Raw genomic sequence first — 25,548 nt, forward strand, 5'->3', positions numbered from 1 at the left:
TATACAGTGAAAGCACCTGACTCGTCAATAGAAAATGCATCACTTTCTTATGAGTATCCCCATAATTCCCCCAAACCCCTCCCTAACTCGGAAGTATGATAAGAGGTACTCGACCAGCTAATCGTCCAGATACAGGAAAACGAACTCCCGGTCTGCAAAGGTGCGCCGCCACCACAGATAGGCATTTTGTGAAGACATGCGGGATTGACCTGAGCCCAACAACAAAATGCAATACTGGAAGTGTTGGTTTCCTACGATAAATCAGAGATACATCCAGTGACATGGAAAAATTTTGATATGGGTGTAGGCATGTTTTAGATAGAGGAAACATAGTCAGTCCCCTTTTCGCAAGAAGGGAGATCAGCGTACTCAGGGATGAACTTGTTCAAGGCCCTTAGGTCTAGGATGGGATGGAGTTCCTGTTTTCTTTGGTATCAGGAAGTATTGGGGGTAAAGTTCCGACACTCTTTGCCATAGTGGGACAGGCTCAACCACTCTGGCTGTTAAGAGGTAGGAGCACTCTGCTACTAGTATCTCCTGGGTCCCAAAAATGGGCATATTGGGGAGGGGGGGGCAATTTGGCGGGACACCCAGTAGGTTTAATTTGTAACCCTCGCAAAAATGGATAGAACCCACTGGTCCAAGATTACACTGGGCCACCAGTTCACAAAGAGCCATAGACTTCCCCCTGACCAGCAGGTCCATTGCTCCAGGTATGGGTGATCCAGTTATCATTCCTGTGATCCAATCAAAACCCCATCCCCGGAGTTGACTGGGGCACTGGCTGGGGCTTCGGGGCCTTCTGTTGCCTGGGGTAGCTACAAGGGGCCTGGTGTTGCTGATGGGAGTGAGGAGGCAGAGGATAGTATCTCTTGGGGTGGAAGAAGGATTTACTGGGCCCAAACCTCAACAACCTCCTGGCTGAGGAGGATGGATCCTGAGTGTCAAAGGAGAGCTCTGGGCCATTGTGTCCTTCACCTTATCTCCAAAGAGATTCTGCCCTGTACATGGCACATAGATTCTCTACTGCATCTCCAGTTGGAGATTAGAGGCCTACAGCTATGTGAGTCTGCGGGCACCAACTCCCACTGCACAGTCCCTTTGAAGCTGTTTTGAAAACACTGTAGGTTGAACAGCGCCCATGTTTTCTGCATTCCACATCCTTTTGCACCAGTGACTGGAGATGTCTTGCTGCTGCTGAGGCAGTTGCTTGGCAACCTTCTGCACCTGCTTCAGGTTGTCATGCATGTATTGGCTCATGTATTTATTTTTATTTTATTTAAAGGTTTTTATATACTGATAGCCGTTTGCGTATCGGTTTACATATAACATAACATGATAGAGAAAATACATGGAACGATTTGTAGAGCTGATAGGCCACCAAGTGGGCAATGGGCATAGCGCCTTGGAACATCTTCCTCCCAAGAGTATCCATTATTCTCTGATTCTTCCCCAGGGGCACCGAAAATGGGTCCAAGAGCACTTGGCCTTCTTGAGAGCAGATTCAACGACTACTGATTGGTGGGGCAGCTAATGCTTGTGGAATCCAAGAGCCTTTTGGACAAGCTAAACTGCGTTTGCCTTTCTGATAATGGGAGGCACCATGAAGGTGTGTTCCCAAATCTTCATCAGTAACTCCACAAGGATCTTGTGCTCTGGAATTGCAATGATCTCCTTGGGAGGCTCCACGTATTGGAGGATATTCTAGCATTTTGTGCCTGGTATCCTCTTCAGTCTGTAACTGAAATGGGATTGCCTCCATCATCACCTGGACAAATCCTGCTAAGGAGAGGACTTCCAGTGGAGACGGTTCTGAGGGGAGACCATCCAAAGTGTCATCAGAAACATCAGAGGAATTACCCCACAGGGTCATAGGTGCCATCATCTCTACAGTCATCAACTGGTGACGAGGCCCTAGATGCTTGGCCCCTGGCTAGAGGCAAAGGCACCAGTTCTACTAGCCATTTTGGCCCAGGCCCCATTGACTTCCCAGGGAGCTTCCTCCTCCAAGGAACCGGGGATGAGCACCAGATCGGCAGGTGGCAGTGCTGGTGCCCTACAGGTCATCCCTGCTGCCCCAGGAGCAGATAAAGGTGGTGGAGGGTCTGTAACACGCCGATAGGCATGTTCAGGGATTCCAGCAGTGGCTCAAGGAATGACTGTGTTTGTGTCAATGCCATCACTTCTCAGACGCCGAGGCAGACAATTGCCTTCTTCATGGCTTGCTGCATGCGCCTCTCCAGTTCCTCCTTGAAAATCGATAGTCAGGACCGGCTGGGACTCAGGATGCGTAACCAGATCCTCTTCGGAACAGAGAGGAGGATCAGTACAACTATATCTTTTTCGAGATGCGGCAACCAGAATTGTACATAGTACTCAAGGTGCGGTCTCACCATGGAACAATACAGAGGTATTATGACATTTTCCATTTTATTCACCATTTCCTTCCTAATAGATCTTAAAAATAATTTTTTAGTTCCTTTAGAATCCTGGGGTGCATACCATCCAGTCCAGGCAATTCCTAACATTCTGTTTGCTTTTTTGACTGCTGCAGTACACTGAGTCGACGATTTCAATGTACTATCCATCAATGGAGGATCAGCTTTCCTTGCCACGGGGGTTGCTTCAGGGTCATCACAGTAGAAGCTGGTGCATCCCTGTGCCCAGCACTATGCATCAATGGGGATCGTTGCCAGTGCTTCTTCAGCTTCCCTCAATGCTCAGATTGGTCCTTCCCCGGTACCAAGGCTAAGGATGACAAACCCAATTTCCTTGACCTGGAGGAGTCAAGACAATGGTCTCCCTCCAGCATCTTTGGCAGAAGATGACCTTGATGGAACCAGTAGTCCTGCCAATATTGATGGCTCAGTGTCCATAGTGTGGCTTCAAGGTCCATATGCCAATGCCTCCGATGCTCTCTGGCCCCAAGAAGCGCTCCATCTTGTTGAGCCAGATCTTAAGTCCTTTTGCAGTCATCTTGGTGCACTTGCTGCAACCCTAGACATCGTACGATGCCCCAAGGCAGAGGACACATCTATCATGTGCATTCGTGATAGACATGGTCCTTGCACATCTGGGGCACCGCTTAAAACCTGAAGTGGACTTGTCGTCATGAATCATAAGGGATGAGAGATTGAAATAGATGGCAGCAGCTATTGATGGCCTTCGGGCACCATGTGCACTGCTACCCTGGAAAAAAAAAATCTGCAACAAAAACAAACATACCCAAAAATGTCGAAAAATCTATCTGCTAACGGGAAACCAGGGGGACCCTGCATTGGCAGCGTGAGGAAATGCGGAAAAGATTTATCACAAAAAGCACTTCAATTGAAGTTAGAAGAAAGGTGAGGCTCTCCCGACCGTGAGAAGCACGGCTCTGTGGAAAAGAAGTGACTGAGGGGACCCAAGTGGACGCATGGCGTACTGCATGTGTGAGCATGCTCACTGAGGCTCAGTCAAAGTTCTAGAAACTTTGACAGACGTTTTCTGTGCCAGGCTCCATCCAATGATGCCACCCATGTGTGAGGACTGCCATCCTAACAAGATTATTGGTTATCCCAAATGAAAAATCACTTTTTTGACATACAATGGAACAGCAGTTGGACCATTTCACTACAAGTGCAAAAGTTAGTCTCTAGGCTCCTACCACTTCTTAATTTAGTATATGAAATTGACGCTATTTATATTTTAAAAAAGTGTTACCACTCACATTTAGCTCACCAAAGCTACTTGCCTGGCTTCATTTGTCTCATGGTGCTGAAGTTACTCTTACTCAGTAATAACCACTACACATTGACTTATGGACACATTACATACCGAATGGTAAAGCAAAAACTGCAGCAGAACCTTGTTTTATTTATGGGCTTTATACTACTGCTAATAGACTAGTAATAAGTAGCAGAAACCAGTGGCAGATGGGAAGAAAATGAAATGGTGGGGAAAGGGGTCAGCTAAAAACACAAAAGATTTGGTTTTAAATTTACAAAGAGTTACCAAGTGTTTTTCTGACGAATCATCCTCTGTTCCCGCTGGTCTCCATGTCAACAAACTGTACAACAACAAAACATAAAACCATCCTTAAAGCTCCAGTTTTCAGGGCTATAATTGCTTTAAGACATTTTAAGATACACTTACACAGTAGGAATGGTGACTTTGAAAATTTCTAACATACAGGTACAAGTTTGATCCCAGACTTCTGGGCTGAATTTCTCTCCGTTAGAGATGACCAGGTTTTCTAGGCAATTTGTTCCCGATTTGCCTAGCTGTTCATTGTCTGTAAAATAATTCAGTGTGGGTTTATTAGGTTTTACAACCTCTTCAGTGTGAAGAGTGACAAATTTGCACTTGCCACCGCTCCCCAGCACAACGGGTTAAACAGCAAGAAACACATTAGCTTCACAGTATTTCAAACACATGGAGAAACAAACAAACATCAGATGCAATGCAACACTGTGTTGCTATGCTCATCTGCTGGTCCCCAAAATGGCAAGGACTGGAAAATTTAGAAAGAAAAAACAGAAGCCTCAGGTTAATTTCAAATATTAAGTGACATGGACTGCAATTTAAAATAAGCAAAGCCACTTGGGTGAACTGCTAAGTTAGAACATAAGAAGTTGCCATACTGGGTCAGACCAAGGGTCCATCAAGCCCAGCATCCTGTTTCCAACAGTGGCCAATCCAGGCTACAAACACCTGGCAAGGACCCAAACACTAAGTAGATCCCATGCTACTGATACCAGTAATATCAGTGGCTATTCCCTAAATCAACTTGATTAATAGCAGTTAATGGACTTCTCCAAGAACTTATCCAAACCTTTTTTAAACCCAGCTACACTAATTGCACTAGCCATATCCTCTGGCAACAAATTCCAGAGCTTAATTGTGTGCCGAGTGAAAAAGAATTCTGATTAGTTTTAAATGTGCTACTTGCTAACTTCATGGTGTGCCCCCTAATCCTTCTATTATCTGAAAGAGTAAATAACAGATTCACATTTTCCCATTTTAGACCGCTCATGATTTTAAAGACCTCTATCATATCCCCGCCCCCCCCCGCCATCTCTTCTCCAAACTGAACAGACCTAACCTCTTCAGCCTTTCCTCATAGGGGAGCCATTCCATGCCCTTTATCATTTTGGTCGCCCTTCTCTATACCTTCTCTAGTACAACTACCGTATTTTTTGCTCCATAAGACGCACTTTTTTTCCCCCAAAAGTGGGGGGAAAATGTCTGTGCTTCTTATGGAACGAATATAAAAAAAAATGCAAAAGCCCCGCCCCCTCCTGACCCCCCCCCCAGACCTTCCAAATTAATTTACTATAAACCCCCAGCCTCCTGACCCCCCCAAGACCTGCCATAAGTCTCTGGTGGTCCAGCGGGGGTCCGGGAGCAATCTCCTGGACTTGGGCCGTCGGCTGCCAGCAATCAAAATGGCGCCGACGGCCCTTTGCCCTTACTATGTCACTGGGGTTGACCAATGCCAGCGGTAGCCCCTGTTAAGGGCAAAGGGCCGTCGGCGCCATTTTGATTGCTGGCAGCCGACGGCCCAAGTCCAGGAGATTGCTCCCGGACCCCCGCTGGACCACCAGGGACTTATGGCAGGTCTTGGGGGGGTCAGGAGGGTGGGGGGGGTTATAGTAAATTTAATTTGGAAAATCTTGGGGAGGGTGAGGAGGGTGGGGGGTTGTTAATTAATTTAAAGGGTTGGGATGGGTTTTTTTTTTGGGGGGGGGGGGGGGGGTTCCCCACAGAATTAGAAAGACAAAAGTTTTCTGATCTGGGGAATGGACTGAAATGGCCCTCCCCAGACCCGAAAACAAAATGGGGAGAAAAAAAATGTTATGCACTCCCCTAATTTGCTCCATAAGTCGCACAGACGCCCGGGGACAGAGCCGGTTTAGCACAAATTTTTTTTTTTTTTTTTTTTTTTAAATTTCCCCCCTCTGAATCCTAGGTGCGTCTTATGGAGCGAAAAATACGGTATATCTTTTTCGAGATGCAGCAACCAGAATTGTACACAGAATTCAAGGTGCGGTCTCACCATGGAGTGATACAGATGTATTATGACATTTTCCATTTTATTCACCATTTCCTTCCTAATAGATCTTAAATTTAATTTTTTAGTTCCTTTAGAACCTTGGGGTGCATATTTTCCAGTCCAGGCAATTCCTAACATTCTGTTTGCTTTTTTGACTGCTGCAGAACACTGAGTCGACGATTTCAATGTATTATCCACTATGATGCCTAGATCTTTTCCTGGGTGGTAGCTCCTAATATGGAATCTAATATCGTGTAACTACAGCAAGGGTTATTTTTCCCTGTATGCATCACCTTGCACTTGTCCACATTAAATTCCATCTGCCATTTGGATGCCCAATCTTCCAGTCTCACAAGGTCCTCCTGCAATTTATCACAATCCGCTTGTAATTTAACTACTCTGAATAACTTTGTAACATCTGCAAATTTGATTACCTCACTCAATACATATATTGAAAAGCACATGTCCAAGTACAGATCCCTGAGGGAGTCCACTATTTACCCTCTTCCACTGAGAAAATTGACCATTTAATCCTACTCTGTTTCCTGTCTTTTAACCAGTTTGTAATCCATGAAAGGACATCACCTCCTATCCCATGACTTATTTTCTTAGAAGCCTCTCATGAGGAACTTTGTTAAATGCCTTCTGAAAATCCAAATACACTACATCTACCTGTTCAATTGATGATTTTAATGATAGGTTACAAATTTTAACTAATAGATCTTAAATTTAATTTTTTAGTTCCTTTTGAACCCTGGGGTGCATACCATCCAGTCCAGGCAATTTGCTACTCTTTAGTTTGTCAATTTGGCCTACTACATCTTCCAGATTCACAGTGATTTCGGTACATCAGAGCTTACAGTGTTTTCAGAAGGTGGCACAAGTCATATCCGTGGAAACGTCGGCTTTAGCAAAGTGAACTGCCCAAGACGGTTTCTGCTGAAAATAACTTTTGCACATAAACAAGATTTTGACAGACAGAAAGGCCTTTGAATGGATCAACAGACCCTACCTTGTTTAGCACACCACTGTAACTGTGCAAATATGTCAGAAAGGAGGATATCATTTAAAGCTTCGTAGAAATGTGTAAATACATCACAGATGGCATAAAGTGCATGATTACATGTGGTGGTCATCCATTCTGACTTCTGTAGGGAAAACAAAAGTTTGCACTTAAACTTATTAAACAAAAATATTTATGTTTAAAATATGTGCTCATGCTATAATCAGACATTATTACACAGGAAAGCCTGTAAAAAAGTGGTTTGATTATTAACCCCCTCCCTTTTCTGCATGTAAAAGTGTGTGGAATCAGGTCAAGACGGGCAAAATACATGCAGAGATTGCATTTTGAAATCTCTGTGCATATTTTCTGGTGTTTATTTTGCATCCATGTTGTGGGCACTGCTCACACTATATTCGCAGGACTGCAGGTCCTATCAACAGTATTAAAATTGACCTCAATGCAGATCTGTGCAAGTTGCAATAATGTGTAGGCAAGATCAATCAGCTGAGATGAACACCATTCCAGAGTTTAATATTCTGAACCCACAATTTGCACTTACCTCAGTTTGCTGCTCAGGAAGTTTCATATTGTCAAAAATCCTAAAAACAATTCTGAACAGGTCTTGCCACCAATGCTTTTCAAAGGTATGACCATAGCTCTTCATGATTTCAAACATCACTGTCAGCCCTCTGAAAGAGTCAATGGGAAAAGGAGGAAGTGATCCGGCTTGGGTAGCTTATTTCACTAACTCCATGCCAGCAAACAAACAAATGCATGCCTGTTACCTTGTGCGCACATCTAGCTTGCATCGGTTAATGATACAAGAAAGTTCAAAGAGAATCGGGAACCATCCTCGTACCCAGACCCTGTCTCCAGGAGCCACGTTCATATCATCACTCGTATATTCACGCAGTGCCTATGGGATCATTCAGAAGGGGAAAGAACACAAAAGTCAGTCCACGATAGAGCACCAAAAACGTATCAATGAAGAACTCAGCTCTGATCAGCCAAGTTTCCAAAGCGCTCTATTTGAGAACAAGTTTACACAGCAGTTGAGCATCACTAGGTGGAGTCACCTAGTGGTTAGAGCAGCGGGCTACAAACCAGGGAGACCAGGGCTCAAATCCCTCTGCCGCTCTCCTTGTGACCTTGGGCAAGTCACTTTACCCTCCATTGCCTCAGGTACAAAACTTACAGGTCAATTTTAGAAGCATTGCTTGCGCAAAACCTCACAAATATGTGCATGTATGGGCTGCGCACGAGCTATGCAGATTTTAAAAAGCCGCAAAATATGTGCATCTGTACCCGTGCGTGCAAAGAATAAGGGAGAGGAAAAGGGGCGTGGCATGGCATTCTGGGGCGGGGCCAAGACATGCACACAAATTTTAAAACTGAAAACTGCAGAGTGCATATGCTAGATATCCACATAAAACTTTATTGCTGTTCCTGATGAAAAGCAAGCCTATAGATCTCGAGTTTTACAGGGACAGGAGTCCAGCTCAACTGGGGGACATGTAGGATGAAGAACACGAGAGATCTGAAAGACCTTGCTATTAACTGGACTAAAATGGTGGACTAACTGGGAATGTGCCTTGTGTGAGCATGTTTCAAAATTCGCCGATGTATATGAGTAGAAGTAGACAAGGTCCTCTAGAAGACATGTGCACTAGCTGTGCTCGAGTAACCTCTAAAATTAGGAGCACACTTAACACGGTTGGTGCATTTTAAAACTAACGCGTGCAAGTGCGTGCATAATCAAAAATTCCAGTGAATCCTCATTCGCGTGCCGATACACACAAGTATGGGCACGCACACTCATTTTAAAATAGACCTCTTAGATTGTTTTGCAGATATGGAAATACCCACATTACCTGAATGTAATCTGCTTTGAAGTGCCAAAAGGCAGAATATAAAAATCAGATAGATAATTACATAGGTAGCATCAGCAAAAATAATTCATTTAATAAATGCTTTAGTCTTAAATATCAGCATCGCTTGCTGCTTCTCAATTTCTCCTCAGTGAAGACGGCCCATTAAGAGCATGCTTCAATCTCGTGCCTCATGGCATCATCCAGTAATGACCTACAGACTGATGATGTCAAGAACTGAGAGCTGAGCAGTCCCCTTTCACCGAGGGGTAACCCAATTTTTACAAAGTTCTAATGAAATGCTCGCCACGGAGGTCCCTTAATTAGGCAACAAGGAGAAGCTTGGTAGTTCTGAAAACCTGCACCTTTAAACTTTTGGTAACCTTATACCAGTATCATCTCTACCCCACTAGTTGGTATTTTCTTGTTCAAAATTTTATTGGTGGCAGGTTAACAGAGCATTCTTGATCCACTGTTTACCAGAATACCACATCATGTAAGATCCAATTTCCTGGCTTAAAACGAGGCCCACCTTTTTCTGAAAAAGGAGAGTTCGTTAGCGTGATAACAGAGAAAGGAGGAAACAGAGGGGAAACATTTACCTCTGGTCTTTCCGAGACATATTTAGCACAGTAACGGATGAGTCTAATGGCTTCCATACTGGTGTCGGGAAACGCTGCATTGCAGGCAAATTCAGATAAGCATTTTATGGCATCTTGAAAAGAATCTATCGCTGCTGGGAAATGTTGCTGGAAAATATTGGCTGAGGAGAAGACAACAGAAGATCTGTTATACCACCAACTCTGGCTTTCCAAACTAATTTTGCCTGAGAAATGATATCTATGGGAAGCATTATTTTTTTTGGCTTTCAAAGCACCTCTGCTTGGTGGCATGACTTCTAGTGATTCAGAGTACAATGGATTGGCACGTTCTCTAATCTTAACTATACTGATTTTTTTCAAAAGTTTTTTTTGTTTTATTTTTTTTAATCTAGACCCTGCAAAATCATCTTTTTTTTCTTTACTTAACTAAACCTTTTTGCTCCAGATTTAAGATGACCAGATGGTGGCTCCCACATCATAAAGGGCAAGCTGCACCAGTCCTGGTTTTATTCTGTTGCAGCTGCGGGTTTCTAATTTCAATTTCTCTACGGAAAGTAAGACATGTTGATCATAGATGCAATGAGGTAAAAGCAGGATTGGCTCAGCCACTTGTGGCATGGTCAGCTTACATAGATTTCAGCTGTGCAGTGAGTGGGTGGTACTGCTGCTTTAACCTGATCCAAATTTACATAGTAACATAGTAATGATGGCAGAAAAAGACCAAATGTTCCATCCAGCCTACCCAGCAAGTTTCTTATGGTGGTAACTGCCACTCCCTGCAGATTACCCCCGTGTAACTGTTAAGGGCAGTAACTGCCACTCACTGCAGGCAACCCCAAACTTTATGATAAGGGTAGTAATATTTACAATCCAAACCAAACTGTCAAACCCATACCAAAATTACTGCTAGCATTACTTCTGTGGGCTGAGCCGCCTTCTTGATAATTCAGACAAAGCTGCTTGAATGTGCTTTGCTTTGGACTTGGCAGTAGAAGCAGTCCTGCACTTTTTCCCTAATGACTGCATATCGGTACCCTGGACCTTAAAAGTCGGGGTCCAGTGTTGGGTGTCGTCCGAATCCAATTCCCCTTTTTGCCTTTTGTCCCCGCCATCGAAGCGGAGAACAATGTTTCAGTTGCAACAAAAGTATCCAGGCTAATTAGTTAAGGGCACTAAGCCTATGCCTTCTGTTAAGGGTAGTATCTGCCTCTCTCTGCAGGTCACCCCCTTTTCTTCATTATCTCCAAGCCTTTAGTGATCCACGGTGTTTATCCCATGTCCTTCTGAATTCGCTGACTGTTTTCGTCCTCACCACCTCCTCCGGAAGGGCTTTCCAGGCATTCACCACTCTTCTCTGAAGAAAAATTTCCTGATGTTGGTTCTGAGTTGTCCACCCTGGAGTTTCATTCCGTGACTCTCAGTTCTACAGTTTCCTTTCCAATGGAAAAGGTTTGAAATTTGTACATCATTAAAACCTTTCAGGTAACTGAAGGTCTGCATCATATCTCCCCCTGCACCTTCTCTCTTCCAGGATATACATATTCAGATCCTTCAGCCTCTCCTCATAAGAGACCGCACACCATTTTGGTTGCTCTTCTCTGGGCCGCCTCTGTCCTGTCTCTGTCCATTTTGAGATACAGCCATAGAACTGAACACAGTACTCTAGGTGAGTCCTCACCAAGGACCTATATAAGGGTATCATTACTGTCTTTTTTCTTGCTGGTTATTCCTCTATGCAGCCCGGCACTCTTCTGGCTTTCGCTATCATCTTGTCACATTGCTTCACCGTCTTCAGATCTCCAGGCACTATCACCCCAAGGTCCCTCTCCCAGTCCGTGCACATTAGTCTTTCACCACCTATCACATACAGCTCTTTTGCAAGTAGCAATTTTCAAAAGCCCATTTACACACACAAAACATTTTAAAAATGTAGCCCTATGAAGTGAATTATCAAAGGAGGTACATAAGCAAAAAAGTAAGTTTTCAAAAGCCCATTTTACGCATGTAAAATAGCCCTGTGCGAATGGGCTGTTCAAAAATGAATGATTTGAATGTTATTCGCTTTAAGACCTGCATGGACAGCGAGGTTCAGCAGGCTTTTACTGTCCTTTACTTCCTGCTGTACCTGGCTATTCACTGATGCACCAGTTGCTCACTATTTCTAGACTTATGTAAATCATAGCCACTCCATGACAGGCTTCTCATGAAGATTCACTATGGTCCTAAGGGACTGGAGTCGGAGATCCCTGCACTGGGAGCTAAAATATGAAATAATATTTTGTGTCTCGTTTCTGTCACCTGTAAGGAAGTCCACTTAATATACAAAATGGGCTCATAGCAAAATCAATACTTACTAACTATGTGTGCCGCACTCTGGAAAGTTAGCTCTACAATATTGCCATCATGGTCTGAGGCGGCCTGGTGAAACACTGCAAAGATATTCTTCCAACCAGAGCGGATATTCGCTGCCTGAGAGTTCACCATCTGAGCAATACAACGTATCACCATGTCCCGAATAGTGGGTGACCTTAAAATAAAATGAAATCCAAGTTACTAAGTAGATTTACTTCCTCCTGAACATAAAAGTGGGTAATTTTGAAAAAGCAGAGTATGTGCATTCTTTATAAAAAAAATATCTTTTGTATATAACTGTTATTGTGTGCACAGGTTATAATTATTATGCACCTTATTTTACATAATGGTTAGAGAAAAATCAGTTATTTACTCTTCCAAATAACACACTTCCAAGTAATGTACTTCCAAGTAGCACATTCAAAACAAATCGGAGAAAACTTCTTTCACTCAAAGCACAATTTAAGCTCTGAAATTCATTGCCAGAGGATGTGGTTACGGCAGTTAGCATAGTGGGGTTTAAAATAAGTCTGGATAAGTTCCTGGAGGAAAAGTCCTTAAACTGTTAATTACAAAGTATCCTTAGAGGAGTGGAGGAGCAGCCTAGTGGTTAGCGAAGTGGGCAATGAACCAGGGAAACCAAGGTTCAAACCCTACTGCCGCTCCTTGTGACTTTGAGTAAGTCATTCTACCCTCCGTTGCCTCAGAAAGGAGTCTATGGAAAAATGCCTTGAATGTAATCCACTCTGAAGTGTCAAAAATGGGAATAATAAAATAATAAAAGTATTGCTCGAACTAAAATGCCCACACATATGTGCATGTGGGCTGCGCATGAGCAACATGGATTTTAAAAGCAGCGATTTACATGCGTATATACACATGTGAACAAAAAATAAGGGGTGGAGCCAACAGTTATGCACGTAAGCCCTTATTTTAAAACTGGTCACCGCAGCGTGCGGCAGCTTGTTAGCTGCATAACCTTACTGCTCTGCAGATCTTGTGTTTTAGGGCTTATACGACAGGGTGAGGGGGCGTGCAGAATGAAGAACCAGAGGAGTCTGGATGACCTCGAGATTGACCGGGCAAACTGGTGCACCAATTGAAAAAACTGGGAATGTCCCTCACGCGAGCATGTTTTAAAATCCGCTTACCTACATGCGTTAAAGCTGGCAAAGTCCCATGGAAATACGTGAAATAGGTTTGCTTGAGTAACCTCTTAAAATTAGTAGCATACTTACATGCGATTGGCCACTGTTGGAAAACAGGATAATGGGCTTGACGGACCTTTGGTCTGAACTAGTATGGCAAATAGGAAAATTGGTTCTTACCTGCTAATTTTCGTTCCTGTAGTACCACGGATCAGTCCAGACCGCTGGGTTATGCCTCCCTTCTAGCAGATGGAGACAGAGAAAAACTTGTGAGGCACCACCTCTTAGACTGGTGTGCCACCTGCGATCCTTCAATATAATCAATACCATAGCAGAATGAATCAAATTTAAGAACCAATGGCTAGATAAAAAAACAGCCCAACAGTAATCTTTGAAACTATGTACATGGAAGGAGTACTGTTATGGATATCTTCAATATTGTCTCTCTCTTCAAGATACTCTGCAGATTAAAAAGGACAAACACATATACCGAACGGACTCTCCAGACCAAAATACCCTGGGCGGGCGTCTAGACTCATTCGTGGTACTACAGAAACGAAAATTAGCAGGTAAGAACCAATTTTTCTTTCCCTGTACGTACCCGGATCAGTCCAGACCGCTGGGATGTACCCAAACTGCCCTACATGGGGTGGGATCTGGAGAATCCTGCTCGAAGAACACTGCTGCCAAAACAGTCGACTTCCGGAGCCCGGACTTCCAAATGGTAATGCTTAGCAAAAGTGTGCAGAGACGTCCAAGTAGCAACTTTGCACATTTCTTGTGGCGAGATCAACTATCTTCTCTGCCCAAGATGCCGCCTGAGCTCTGAGCGAATGAGCTTTTAGACCCTCCGGCACTGTCCATCCGTGACATAAATATGCCGAAGCTATAGCTTCCTTCAACCATCGGGCAATGGTAGTTTTAGATGCCTTATGTCTTTTCTTAGGACTGCTCCATAAGACAAAGAGATGGTCAGACAACCGAAAAGCATTAGTCACCTCCAAATAACGAAGTAGAATCCATCGGACATCCAATTTCTGCAAGTCGCGAGTCGGGGGGGGGGGGGCGGGGGAATTAGAATCCAAATCTGGAAAAGCCGGCAACTCCACTGATGGATTCAAGTGAAAACCTGACACAACCTTTGGTAGAAAAGAAGGTACCATTCGAAGAGACACCCTCGAATTGGAAATCCGCAGAAAAGGCTCCCTACAGGACAATGCTTGAATCACCTTGCCGAGTAAATAGCCACTAGGAAGACCATCTAGAGCGTTAGGTCTTTTAAAGTTGCCCATTTGAGAGGCTCAAAAGGAAGTCCACACAACCCCGGAGAACCAGATTCAGACTCCAATAAGGACACACGGGTCGAACAGGGGGGTTCAAATACTTAGCACCCCTCAGATAGCGCGCTACATCAGGATGGGCTGCAAGGGACGCCCCATCAATTTTTCCCCGCAAACAGCCCAGAGCCGCTAACTGAACTCTGCGAGAACTGTATGATAAGCCTTTTTTCAAGCCTTCCTGCAAGAAAGCAAGGATATGAACAATGGAGGCTCGCCGCAGGGACACGTCCAACCCGCAAAACCAGGAATCGAACATATGTGAGCGAAGTAGATGTCTTTCGTGCCTGTAGGAGGATGGAAATGACTGAATCAGGATAACTCTTCTTCCTCAACTGCCTCCTTTCATAAGCCAGGCCACTAGACAAAAGCGAGCCACCTGATCGAAAAATACTGGTCCTTGCCGAAGAAGATTCGGAAGATGACTGAGACAAAAGGGCCGTCCACCGCCAAGTTGACCAGATCCGAGAACCATGGCCTCCGTGGCCAATCGGGGCTACGAGGATGACAGACCCTGGGTGGGTCTCTATTCTTCTTAAGACCTTGCCGACCAACGGCCAGGGAGGAAAAACGTAAAGCAGAATGTTGCGGGGCCATGGAAGAACCAGAGCATCCATTCCTTCTGACCCGTGCTCCCGTCTGTGACTGAAGAAATGAGTTGCCGTTGTGTTCCGCCGATTCGCCATCAAGTCCAGATGAGGCACACCCCACCGACGAGTTATAAGAGCTGCATCGCTTCCTTGGATAGCTCCCACTCTCCGGGGTCAAAACCGCTGTAGACTGAGAAAATCCGCCTGAATGTTGTCTACCCTGGCTGTGTGTGTGGCTGCCAATCGGGCAAGACTGCGTTCCGCCCAGACCATCAGCTTGTCCACCTCCCTGGTCACCGGACGACTTCCTGTTCCCCCTTGACAATTGATGTATGCTACCGTCGTCGCATTGTTGGACAAGATCCACATCGAGTGATGCTGCACGAGAGGGAGAAAGCTGCATAGTGCCAGGCAAACTGCTGTTTCCAAGCGAATTATGGACCACTTTGCCTCCTGACGTGTCCATTGACCTTGCGCCGACCGTGATTGGCAAACCGCCCCCCAACCGGAAAGGCTGGCATCTGTTACAATTACCCACTGGGGCTTTCTCCAGGTCCACCCCGCGTCATAAGTGGTCGGGGACCAACCATCAGCTGAGACTGGCTCTGGCGGGTTCCATGAGCGGTAAGGGTAACTGGAAGTCTTCTGACTAGGGATCCCATTGGGAAAGCAACGCCCTCTGCAAAGTTCTCATATAAGCAAAGGCCCAGGGGACTAACTCCAGAGAAGATCCCATAGAACCAAGAACCTGCAAGTAATCCCATACCTTGGGCATCGGCAGGGCCAATAGATGCTGAATCTGAGACATCAGCTTGTCGATGCGCTCCTGCATAAGAAAAACTTTACAGACAGACATTTCTAACCGGGCTCCCAAGAAGTCCAGCACCTGGGACAGGACTAAATGGCTTTTGGAAAAATTGACGACCCATCCGAGAGAGTGAAGACGCTGCAAAACAGAGTGAACCGCTATCTTGCAAAGTTCCTCCAACTTTGCCCGAATGAGCCAATCGTCCAAGCAGGGATGAACTAAGATCCCTTCCCACCTGAGAGCCACTGCTGCTGCTACTGCTACCACTACCACCACCACCATCACCTTTGTGAAGACACGGGGAGCCGTCGCCAATCCGAATGGAAGCGCTTAGAATTGATAATGCTTGCTTAGGACCATAAACCTTAGAAAACGCTGATGATGCTCGCGGATCCCTATGTGAAGATAAGCCTCCGTCAGATCCGAGGCCAAAAATTCACCTGAGTGGATGGCCGCAATGATTGACTGCAGAGTTTCCATGCGAAAGCGAGGCACCTGAAGCGCTCTCTTCACTTTCTTCAAGTCCAATATCGGGCGGAAGGAGCCTTCCTTCTTGGAAACCACGAAATATATGGCGTACCTGCCAGTCCTTTATTTGGCCAGAGGAACTGGAACAATGGCTCCCAGGGCTTTCAACCGACAAAGGGTTTGATACACCACTTTTTGTTTTGCCAGAGACCCGCAGGGAGACACCAAAATCAGGTCTCGCAGCGGGCGAGCAAAATCTAAAGCATAGCCATGTTTGATGATGCTTAGAACCCACTGGTTCTAAGCATCTGGTCCGAAGTAATCTTGACCCATTCCTCGAAAAACAAAGACGACCTCCTATCACCGGAACGGAGGAGTGGGTCGGCACACCTTCATTGGGAAGGCTTGTTGCCAGAAGACCCCTGAGAGACCCCGTCACGGGAAGGTCTTCAGTCGCAAAAGGACTGAGCCCAAGACTGAGACCTCACAGATGGCTACCGCGGAGTGAAGGAAGGAGTTCTGCTCTGACGAAAATGGTGCTGCCCCCAAAAACAGGGACGAAATGAACCGAAGGGCCTAGAAGGCCTAGGCTTGTCCTCCGGAAGCTTGTACACTTTATTGTTCCCTAGGGACTTGTTGAGATGCTCCAGATCGTCACCAAATAAGAATTTTCCTTTAAATGGAAGAGCTCCCAACTGAGACTTAGAAGAGATGTCAGCGGACCAATTGCGGAGCCATTGAAGCCTCCTGGCTGAAACCGCTGAGACCATCGTGTGCAAGGAAGTACGAAGGAGATCATACAAAGCATCTGCGGTATATGCTACTGCCGCCTCCACACGCTATGCCTGTTCCGCCTCCGCCGGGGGGAGCTCCTGCGCAGTGAGCAACTGTTGCACCCATCTCAGGGTTGCCCGCTGCATGAGACTACTGCAGACTGCCGCTCGGACGCCAAGCACCAATACCTCAAAAATCCACTTTAGAAGGATCTCAAGTTTCCTATCCTGGAGATCCTTCAGTGCAGCCGCTCCTGCCACTGGAATCGTTGTCTGCTTGGTGATGGCCGAAACGGCCACGTCCACCTTAGGAAATTTGAGAAGATCCGACTCCTCCAGTAGCAGATAGAGCTTCTCCATAGCTTGTCCTACTCGCAGACTGGCCTCCAGATTATCCCACTCCTGGGTCATGAGCTACAGTAGCATTGGGTGGAAAGGAAAAGTCTTAGGAGGAGCCTGAAGGCCTGACAGGACGGGATCTACCGTGGAAGGCTCCGAAACCTGCTGCGGAGCCCGAATCTCCAGCTCCGCAAGAACATGAGGGAGCACCTGCAGATCATCTCCCTCCAATGGGATGGACTTTTCAGTTTCCTTGTCCATGTCCACACTGGGAAGCTCCTGCACTGAGAGATCTGGCTGTTCGGCTAGCAGGGTTCCCCACTTCGTCCGAAGTCTGGTGGTGTCCTGGCCTTCCGTGGATCTGGAGACCTTCGCTGGTGGAGTCTCCTGTGACAGAAAATCAGCCTCTGTCTCCAAATATACTTTGTGCAGTAAAAGCACAAACTGTGAAGAAAAAGGGTGCTGTCTCTTTAAGGCCCCCCCCCCGGGGGCAACCCTGAACCAGGGGGAGAAGCAGGTACTGAGCCCTGAGGCCTCTCAGAGCTCAGATTCGGTGGGGAAAGCTGCGGTGGGAAATCCCCTACCCCCCAAGCACAACACTGAATTGGAGCGAGGAGGATCCAAATTGGCCGCAATTTCTGTGCTGATCGGGAATGGGGCAGGCTGAGGCCTCCGAGCATGCATTTTCTTCCCTGCACCTTGGGACCACGCTAGAGACACCCTGCTGTCGCTCCCAGTCACCCCGGACGGGCCCTCTCCCCTAGGAAGGCATAGGGAGCAGAGGACATTTCGGGAGAGCCGAACAGCCGGCTCCCCGCAGGCAGAACACAGCGATCCACACGGCTTTCTGACACGGAGCTGCGACAAGGTAAGCAAAAAAACTGTAAAAAAATAGTACCTCCAGAGGCCCGGGAGACCTGACCGCTAAGCGCTTATGCAATCAACCAGGGGAATGAAACATCCCTGTGACTAATTTTAACAAGCGCAGGCCTCACCAGAGGAATTGAAACGTCTCTGGGCTGTTAGGGGGAGGGAACAGCCCCACTGGTAAATCCCCCTACTCACCAGTGTGAAGGACAAACTCCGGGCAAGCAGGCTCTCAGGGTCCGTATCCCCAGCCGTGCCTACTACCAAGGGGGGTAGGCTACAATTCCTCGGGAGGACTTTCACTCCTTTCCTCATTGTGACCTTTTTTTTTTAACAGATTGATCTAGCCAGAGGAAAAAATTAAAGGCACAATAACCTTCTCAACCGAAGGCAAACTGTGTTTGTTTTGTTTTATTTTCCCCCAAGGATCAAGACCGCAGGTTCTGCCAACTTCATCTGCTACAGACAGAGAAATACTGAAGGATCACAGGTGGAAGCACCAGTCTAAGAGTTTTTCTCTGTCTCCATCTGCTGGGAGGCATAACCCAGCGGACTGGACTGATCAGGGAACTTACAGGGAAATAATGTTTATAAACTGTGCCGCTTTCAACATACAGTTTATAAAACGCTAGCATAAATCTCATATGTGTATTTGGTAATTATGCAGTCTATTGAAAATTGGGCTCAAGAAGAACAAACCCATAGAATGGTTCGTTATCTCCTTACTTGCTGTGAACACGGAATGCACCAGTTCCACCTAATTTCTTACCACTCATTGTGCAATCCTGAGCAAGTCATTTGCCCAAATTTAGACCATAAAGCTCTTTGTGGAAGGGACTTGCCACTGCACTAGTTAGACTGTCTGCACATAAAAATAAAATACAAAAATGTTATTCTGAATCATGGACCGCTTTCTAAGGGGCTGATGCAATAAGGTGCATGCAGCAGCGCTCACAGTTTAACCCGCAGTTGTACGCACATTTTTGGGCACCCGATGCAGTAAAGTTTTGTGCACAAACAAATATGCCTGTAAAACACTACGTCATGCATGGAAATTCCAAGCAAATGAAGGCATTTACTATCCCGCAATGTAGAGAGGTGCCCTGGCTTAATCTAGGTTTTCTTAGCACTAGAAATTTTCCTCCTTGTCAGAGATGGAGTAAAGTTTACAGTACATGCATCAGTCCATGGGCAGAAGATGAAATTCCGACCTCAGGACCTGTAATCAGGATTTATGTGCAGAAAACATGCCATGTGTACAATGACTGTAACCTTTAAACCAGCACGCGGGCACACAAGCCCGCGCGTTCATCAGCCCGTGCCCAGAGATGCAGTCATTTTATAATATGCGAGCATATTAAGAAATAGCCTGACCACGCACACGTGAGCGCAATTTTAAGTGGACGCGCCCCTATGTGCACAAATGCTGCTTCTACCGCATAAGCGTGGGGATTTTAAAAGATACGCACGCCATTACCAGTTTTCCAAATTTGTTCCCAATTCACCCAGTTAAGTGATAGGACTTTTAAAGCTCGTAGCTTAATAGCCTCCCTTCTCCCCTGATAGCTCCACCCTTTAAAACCTGGCTGATCTGCCTAGAATGTTTTTGTTTTACAACTTACACATCATCCATAGCAGAAAAGGTTATGCGGCAGGGGACCCCAGCGTGCTTTAGTAATTTATGCGCAAATTTCAAAATTTGAATCCAGGAATACCCATGCCTCACCCACATCCCGCCCCTTTATTGAACTTTTCATTTATGCGCACAGCGGGAAGTACGCGTGTATCCAGGCGGCTTTTAAAATCTTGGCGCACACAAGCCTGACTTGTATGCGTATCTCCCGATTTTGGCATGCAGCAGGCTTTTAAAGTTCACCTTAATGCCTTCTGCGCTGAAAGCTTTTGTGTGTGCATAAATCATATTTTGTGTGCATAAATCACATTTTGTGCATAAAAAAGTCTTCTGCATAAACATAGAGTTTTATGTGCATAAATCATGGTTGAGAGAGACTCCCCTAAGTTAAAATGTGCTCCCAGCACAGGCTGAATGCATTTTTTAGCCCGTTTGTATGAACTTTTTATTTTTATTTTTTTTTTTTTTACTCCCGATGCATTAGCATAGCATTAGCTTGCAGCAACAGGAGTAAAATGTTTATTTAAAAAGCATTTGTTAATTGCCTAGCTGATAAAAATTTAAGTGATGAACATGTAACTATACAAGATCAGCACAAATCTTACTTAATTACATTAACTATTCTCCCAACACAAAAAACCCAAATACTTCTTTAGGAATATTACCCAGAAGACAATAGTTTAAGATTTAATTATTTATTTAAAATGTTAATCGCCTGATGATAATCTTTTTAACCTGTGTGTTAAGAAATTGTGCGTTGAGTTTCAGTGCACACTTTTAACCCAGACATTGTGTCTACAAAAACTAATCACACACACACACACACCTGTTTTTCTTCATAATGTGCTCGAAAGGCCTCAAAAAGTCCTTTTGGAAGCGGAAGTTAGCCAGCTCCCCCTTCTCAAGGAACTTCATCGAGAGCTGCCTCAGCGAGTCCACCGCAAAAATGGCCACGTCTTCATTGGGGTTACATCCCACCTGCCAGAAGCACAAAAAGCAGCAGCAAGGACGTTTTAACGTGTTGACGTTGCAATGATTTGTGTACTGTAACCCGCTTAGTACAACTGCAGTGGGCCTGGCTAGTGTGTTCACACCTTTTTTCTACTCTCTGGTCCGGTACACACAAATCATTAATAGATTGCTATCAAATGGAACTAGCAGCTCACCTTTTTTTTTTTTATTCATAAAATTAGAATAGTAACAAGTACAGGCCCTAGCAGTCTTTCTGGTACTGGACCTTGCAGAATAAGTCTAAGTCGCTACACCTCATAAAATAACTTCTTGCAATGATCTTAGGTGTAAAGTGAAAACTCATCTCTTCCAGGTCACTGACTTGGATGCTTAACTCTCCAGTCTACTTGCTTTGGCTCGCTTGCTATTTGATATTTGACTGCTTTCATTTCACGTTTCTGTTTAAAGTGAGGCATGCCAAAGGTTCCCAAGACCAAATCTTGTGAAACCCCTTATCCCCCTGCTGCAAAGTAACAGGAAAGCTGCTAACGCCAGAAGAGGGCCCAATCACCTTATTGAAATGATCTCCAATCACTTGCCATATGCGTGACCACTGCAGCCTGATGCGGTTCATGTTGTAGTAGGAGATCTCGACAATCTTCTGCAAGCTGAACATGCGAGGATGGTGCGGCGACGCCAGCTCGTCCATGGAGACGGCACACAGCCACCGGACAAAATCAACTGAGGGAGGAATGGAGACAACATGATCGCTGGCATCGCAAGTCCTGCTCAAAAAAAGTAACATCTACAACTCTGCTGGCACGGTGAAAAAAAAACCAAAAAAACCCCTCCAAATTCTTACCTATCGCGTTACCATCCAGCCTGGTGGATCCCGTAAATATTCTGTGAAACATATCACAAGCATAGTTAAAAATGTATCAGCTGGTTAAAGTCAATAAGAGCTGGAAAGAAACAGGATGATGATTACAAAGGTTTGCTAGGCTACCTGCCAATGGTACACACCTGGAGCAAAAAAACTTTTTTTTTTATTTTTTACATCAACCCTGTACTTTTTTTTTTTTTTTTTTAAACACTTCTCCTTTGGGCTTCCAACTCAGATGGGAACAGACCATGAGCCTCAGTTTGCAGTTCCGCACGTTTTTACCCCTGTTTTATATCCCTCTCCCAGCTCATTGCAGCAACTCCTCAGCCGGGTCCCATGCTCCCCAGCTCCTTCCGGAACCCTGCAATCAGGGATCCTAATTCCAGCCACTGGGTGACGACAGGGGCGTGCTGCACAGTTATGGGGGGAAGGCAGTAAGAAAGTGCTTCTGCCTCCTTTCTGCTGCTCCCACCCCCCCCCTGACTGGTTGTTGAATATTTGACCAACAGGTTTCAGGAGAGGCCAGGTAAGAAACACCCGGGTTTCCTCCAATACTGCTCCCACCTCCCCATGAAACATATTGGCTGTCTGTAGAATGTCTGACCAAAGGACTGCAGGGAGGCCAGGCCAGGCCAGGCAGGACACTTCTGTCTCTGACTCATTGGCTACAGAGGGGCCAGAGTGCAGCAGCAGTGTAGGAAGGTCAGGCTTTCTGAGGTGCAGTAGGGATGGGGAGAGCTACTGACTGAGGGACCAAAGAGCTATGAGGATGAGAGGGAGCTTGAGAGAACTGCTGGGAGCTGGTTTAAAAGGGGCTACTGGCTGAGAGAAAGAATACTGCTGTGAGGAACTGAAAAGGGAAGCTGACTGGGAGAAGAGCTGAGGAACAGGGAGGGGGAAGAGGGACTGGGAGAGGAGTAGAGAGAGGCTGTGAGGCCAGAGAAGGGATATGGACTGTGAGAAGGGGAAAAACAGCTGAGGGAAAGGAAAAGAGGATACAAGCTAAGAGAGAAGACATGGGCTGTGATAAAAAAAGGAGCAGGGGTGAGTGGTTAGGTGAAGGGAACTTAAGAGGAAGACAGAAGTGAAGAGGACTTGGAAAGAAGAAGTTTGGATAGAAAGGAGAGGGGGCTGATAGGTGAAGTAAACCAAGAAACGGGATTATGGTGGAGGGAAAAGGCAAGAAGAGGTGAGGAGAAAAATGGAAGTGGCAGGAAAGGGTGAGACTTGGAGGTGACAGAAGATAATGAACTGTGGAGAGAGAGCTGATAGAGATATACATACATGGAGGAAAATAAATGATTACGAAATTAAAGGAAGACCAGAAATAAGCCTTCAAAGAAACAGGAATAAGGAGCAAGAGAGGAAACCAGGACAAAGCCAAGAGCCAGAGGACAGATTCAAACTACAGAAACAAAGGTAGGAAAATTGTTTATTTGAAGTTTGGTGACGATTTCTGTGCCAGCTGGGCAGGGTCAAGGGTGGGGGACAGGTGGTACCTACCCTTTTCTTCCATCCCTGCAGTCACCAGGGTAACTAGGTTTTCTTAGCATTCAGAAAGGTTAATCCATACCAGTGGGTTATGCACCTCCACCAGTAGATGGAGATGGAGCAAACTGATGGCACAGTATATATACCCCTGCACTGACATCAGCCCGCTAGTATTCTCCATCTCCAGCAGATGGTGGACATGCATCTCCCCTACTGGGGATTACAATTTTTTATTTTTTTTTTAAATTTTACTCCTTACCTGAACTCAACCCATCCCAGCCGAGTATACAGTTGGTCACTGGATCGGGGGAAGAGGGCAAAGGCCTTCACCTCCGAGCTCGACATCCTGCACCCACTAGCCTCTCAGCTGTTTCTCTCTCTCTACAGTTAAGTCCATGCCGGAAAACCAGCTAGCAGATAGAGGCACTCTACTGAGGGAGGGATCTGCAGATATCACCTCAGGAAACTCGACTGAGGGAGGAACCGTAAGGTATCACCACAGGAGAGAGTGAGGCAAATTAGTTTCCTTCTTTTCTCCTTCATTTTCTATATTATATTATATAGGTAAGGAGTAAAATTTAAAAAAAAAAAAAAAAAAGAGAAAAGAGCAAGGGTTTCCATTTCCCTTCTGGTCTCTGAGCTTCGGCATGCCGATCAGACGTCCATCCCCACCTCCGAGGGAGCTTGGGGAGTTGTGATAGCTTGGCGGGGTTGAGCAGCCTTTTGGCTAGGCCCCACTTTCAGGCTTTGCTTAGATGCTGCGTGGTAGGCTGCAGTGGCATTCATGCGCTTTTCTGTGCAAAAGTCTGCTGCGAATCACTGTCCGACATTGGCTCGTGCTTGTGCGCCCGGGTGTGTGCTTAAGTGTGGACGCTCGGATGGGCGTGCGGGCAGGCGCCTACCTGGACCACATGTTGAGCTGACTCTTGGTTCCTCCCTGGCGGTTGATATAGGCTACCGTTGTTGTGATGTCTCACATCACACGGACCCCTTGGCTCTGGAAGTCTGTGACTGAACTGTAAACAAACCAATCTGACTGCTCAGGCTTCCAGGAGATTGATGTTCCAGAGGGTCTCTTCTTCCAACCAATGTCCCAAGGCCATCAGCTCCTGACAGTGAGATCCCCAGCCCTGGAGACTCGTATCTGTCATGAGAACCAGCCAGTTCAGGAAGGACAGGGACACGCCCCTACTCAGATGCACTTCCTGCAGCCACCACTGGAGGAGGGACAGACTTCCATCGGTAAGTGGATATGAACCGCATAGTCTTGGGACTGTGGGTTCTAATGTGATCGAGTGCGTTGATGTGGATGCATGTACACCCTCGCCCAAGGCACTACTTTCAGGGTTGCCGCCATCAAACAGAGGACTTGAAGACATCTCCACACCATCAGGCATACTGTGTTCACCAACTGACGCACCTGGTATATCAACTTCTGTATTCGTGTCGTTGGAAGAAAGACCTTGCCCTGCCTGGTGTCGAACTGGACTCCCAGATACTCCAAGGACTGGGAAGGCTTGAGGCTGCTCTTGGTAAGGTTTACTACCCAACCAAATTCCTGTAACAAGGAGACCACGCTGTTGGTCACCAGGAGGCTCTCTTCCATGGATTTGGCCCAGATCAGCCAATCATCCAAGTATGGGTGCACCAAGATCCCATCTTTTCTCAATGCTGCCGCCATGACCACCATAATCTTGGAAAAAGTTCTGGGGGCAGTGGCTAAGCCAAAGAGCAAGGCCAACTGATAATGACAACCCAGCACTGCAAAGGGTAGGAAATGTTGGTGTTCCTGTAGGATTTGAATATGTAGGTAGGCCTCAGATAGGTCCATGGAGGTTAGGAACTCTCCCAATTGTATGACCATTATCACGGATTGCAAGGTCTCCATGCGACAATGAGTCACTTGCAAGTGACGGTTGACACTCTTGAGGTCCAGGATGGGGCGAAAGGAACCTTCCTTCTTGCGTACGACAAAATAGATGGAGTAATGCCCCATATTTTCCTGGGGTATAGGTATTGGAATTACAGTCTTCAACCTGAGAAATTTTAGAAGAGTAATCTCCACTGCCTGCTTTGTGTGCTGGGAGTGGCAAGGAGACATCATGAATACTTCCTGAGGAGTGTTGTGGAATTCCAGTGCATATCCTTCTCATATGACTTCAGTACCCATGTGTCCGAAGGAAAATCGACCCACCATTGATAAAAAAAGAGACAGAAGACCCCTATTTCCTCGTCCCAAAGGTGGTTGGTAAAATTTAATTGGGGGATCGGGACAAGCCTGAATCGGAACCTGCCCCTCTCCTGGGCTGCTGGGTACAAAAGGGTTGGGACCTCCCAAGGAGTCTAGACCTCTGAAATGTCAAATTTCTGTAGGGGCAAAAATGCTGGGAACCCCTGG

The 25,548-nt window shown here is 46.0% G+C and overlaps 1 protein-coding gene across 1 annotated transcript in view; it reads right to left on the minus strand.

Moving 5' to 3' along the window:
* Positions 1-25,548, minus strand: part of ARFGEF2 (ADP ribosylation factor guanine nucleotide exchange factor 2) — a 165,821-nt gene that overhangs the window by 29,166 nt on the left and 111,107 nt on the right. The window contains exons 24-33 of the mRNA XM_029614493.1: positions 21,639-21,679; positions 21,348-21,517; positions 20,652-20,803; positions 11,865-12,037; positions 9,511-9,671; positions 7,826-7,956; positions 7,600-7,729; positions 7,047-7,182; positions 4,135-4,273; positions 3,994-4,048 (exon numbers count right to left, since the gene is read on the minus strand). Of these exons, the coding sequence (XP_029470353.1) occupies positions 3,994-4,048; positions 4,135-4,273; positions 7,047-7,182; positions 7,600-7,729; positions 7,826-7,956; positions 9,511-9,671; positions 11,865-12,037; positions 20,652-20,803; positions 21,348-21,517; positions 21,639-21,679 (1,288 nt within the window). The remainder of the gene's footprint in view (positions 1-3,993; positions 4,049-4,134; positions 4,274-7,046; positions 7,183-7,599; positions 7,730-7,825; positions 7,957-9,510; positions 9,672-11,864; positions 12,038-20,651; positions 20,804-21,347; positions 21,518-21,638; positions 21,680-25,548) is intronic.

Source organism: Rhinatrema bivittatum, chromosome 8 (genome assembly GCF_901001135.1).
Source record: "Rhinatrema bivittatum chromosome 8, aRhiBiv1.1, whole genome shotgun sequence".
In the NCBI taxonomy this organism is placed as follows: Eukaryota; Metazoa; Chordata; class Amphibia; order Gymnophiona; family Rhinatrematidae; genus Rhinatrema; species Rhinatrema bivittatum.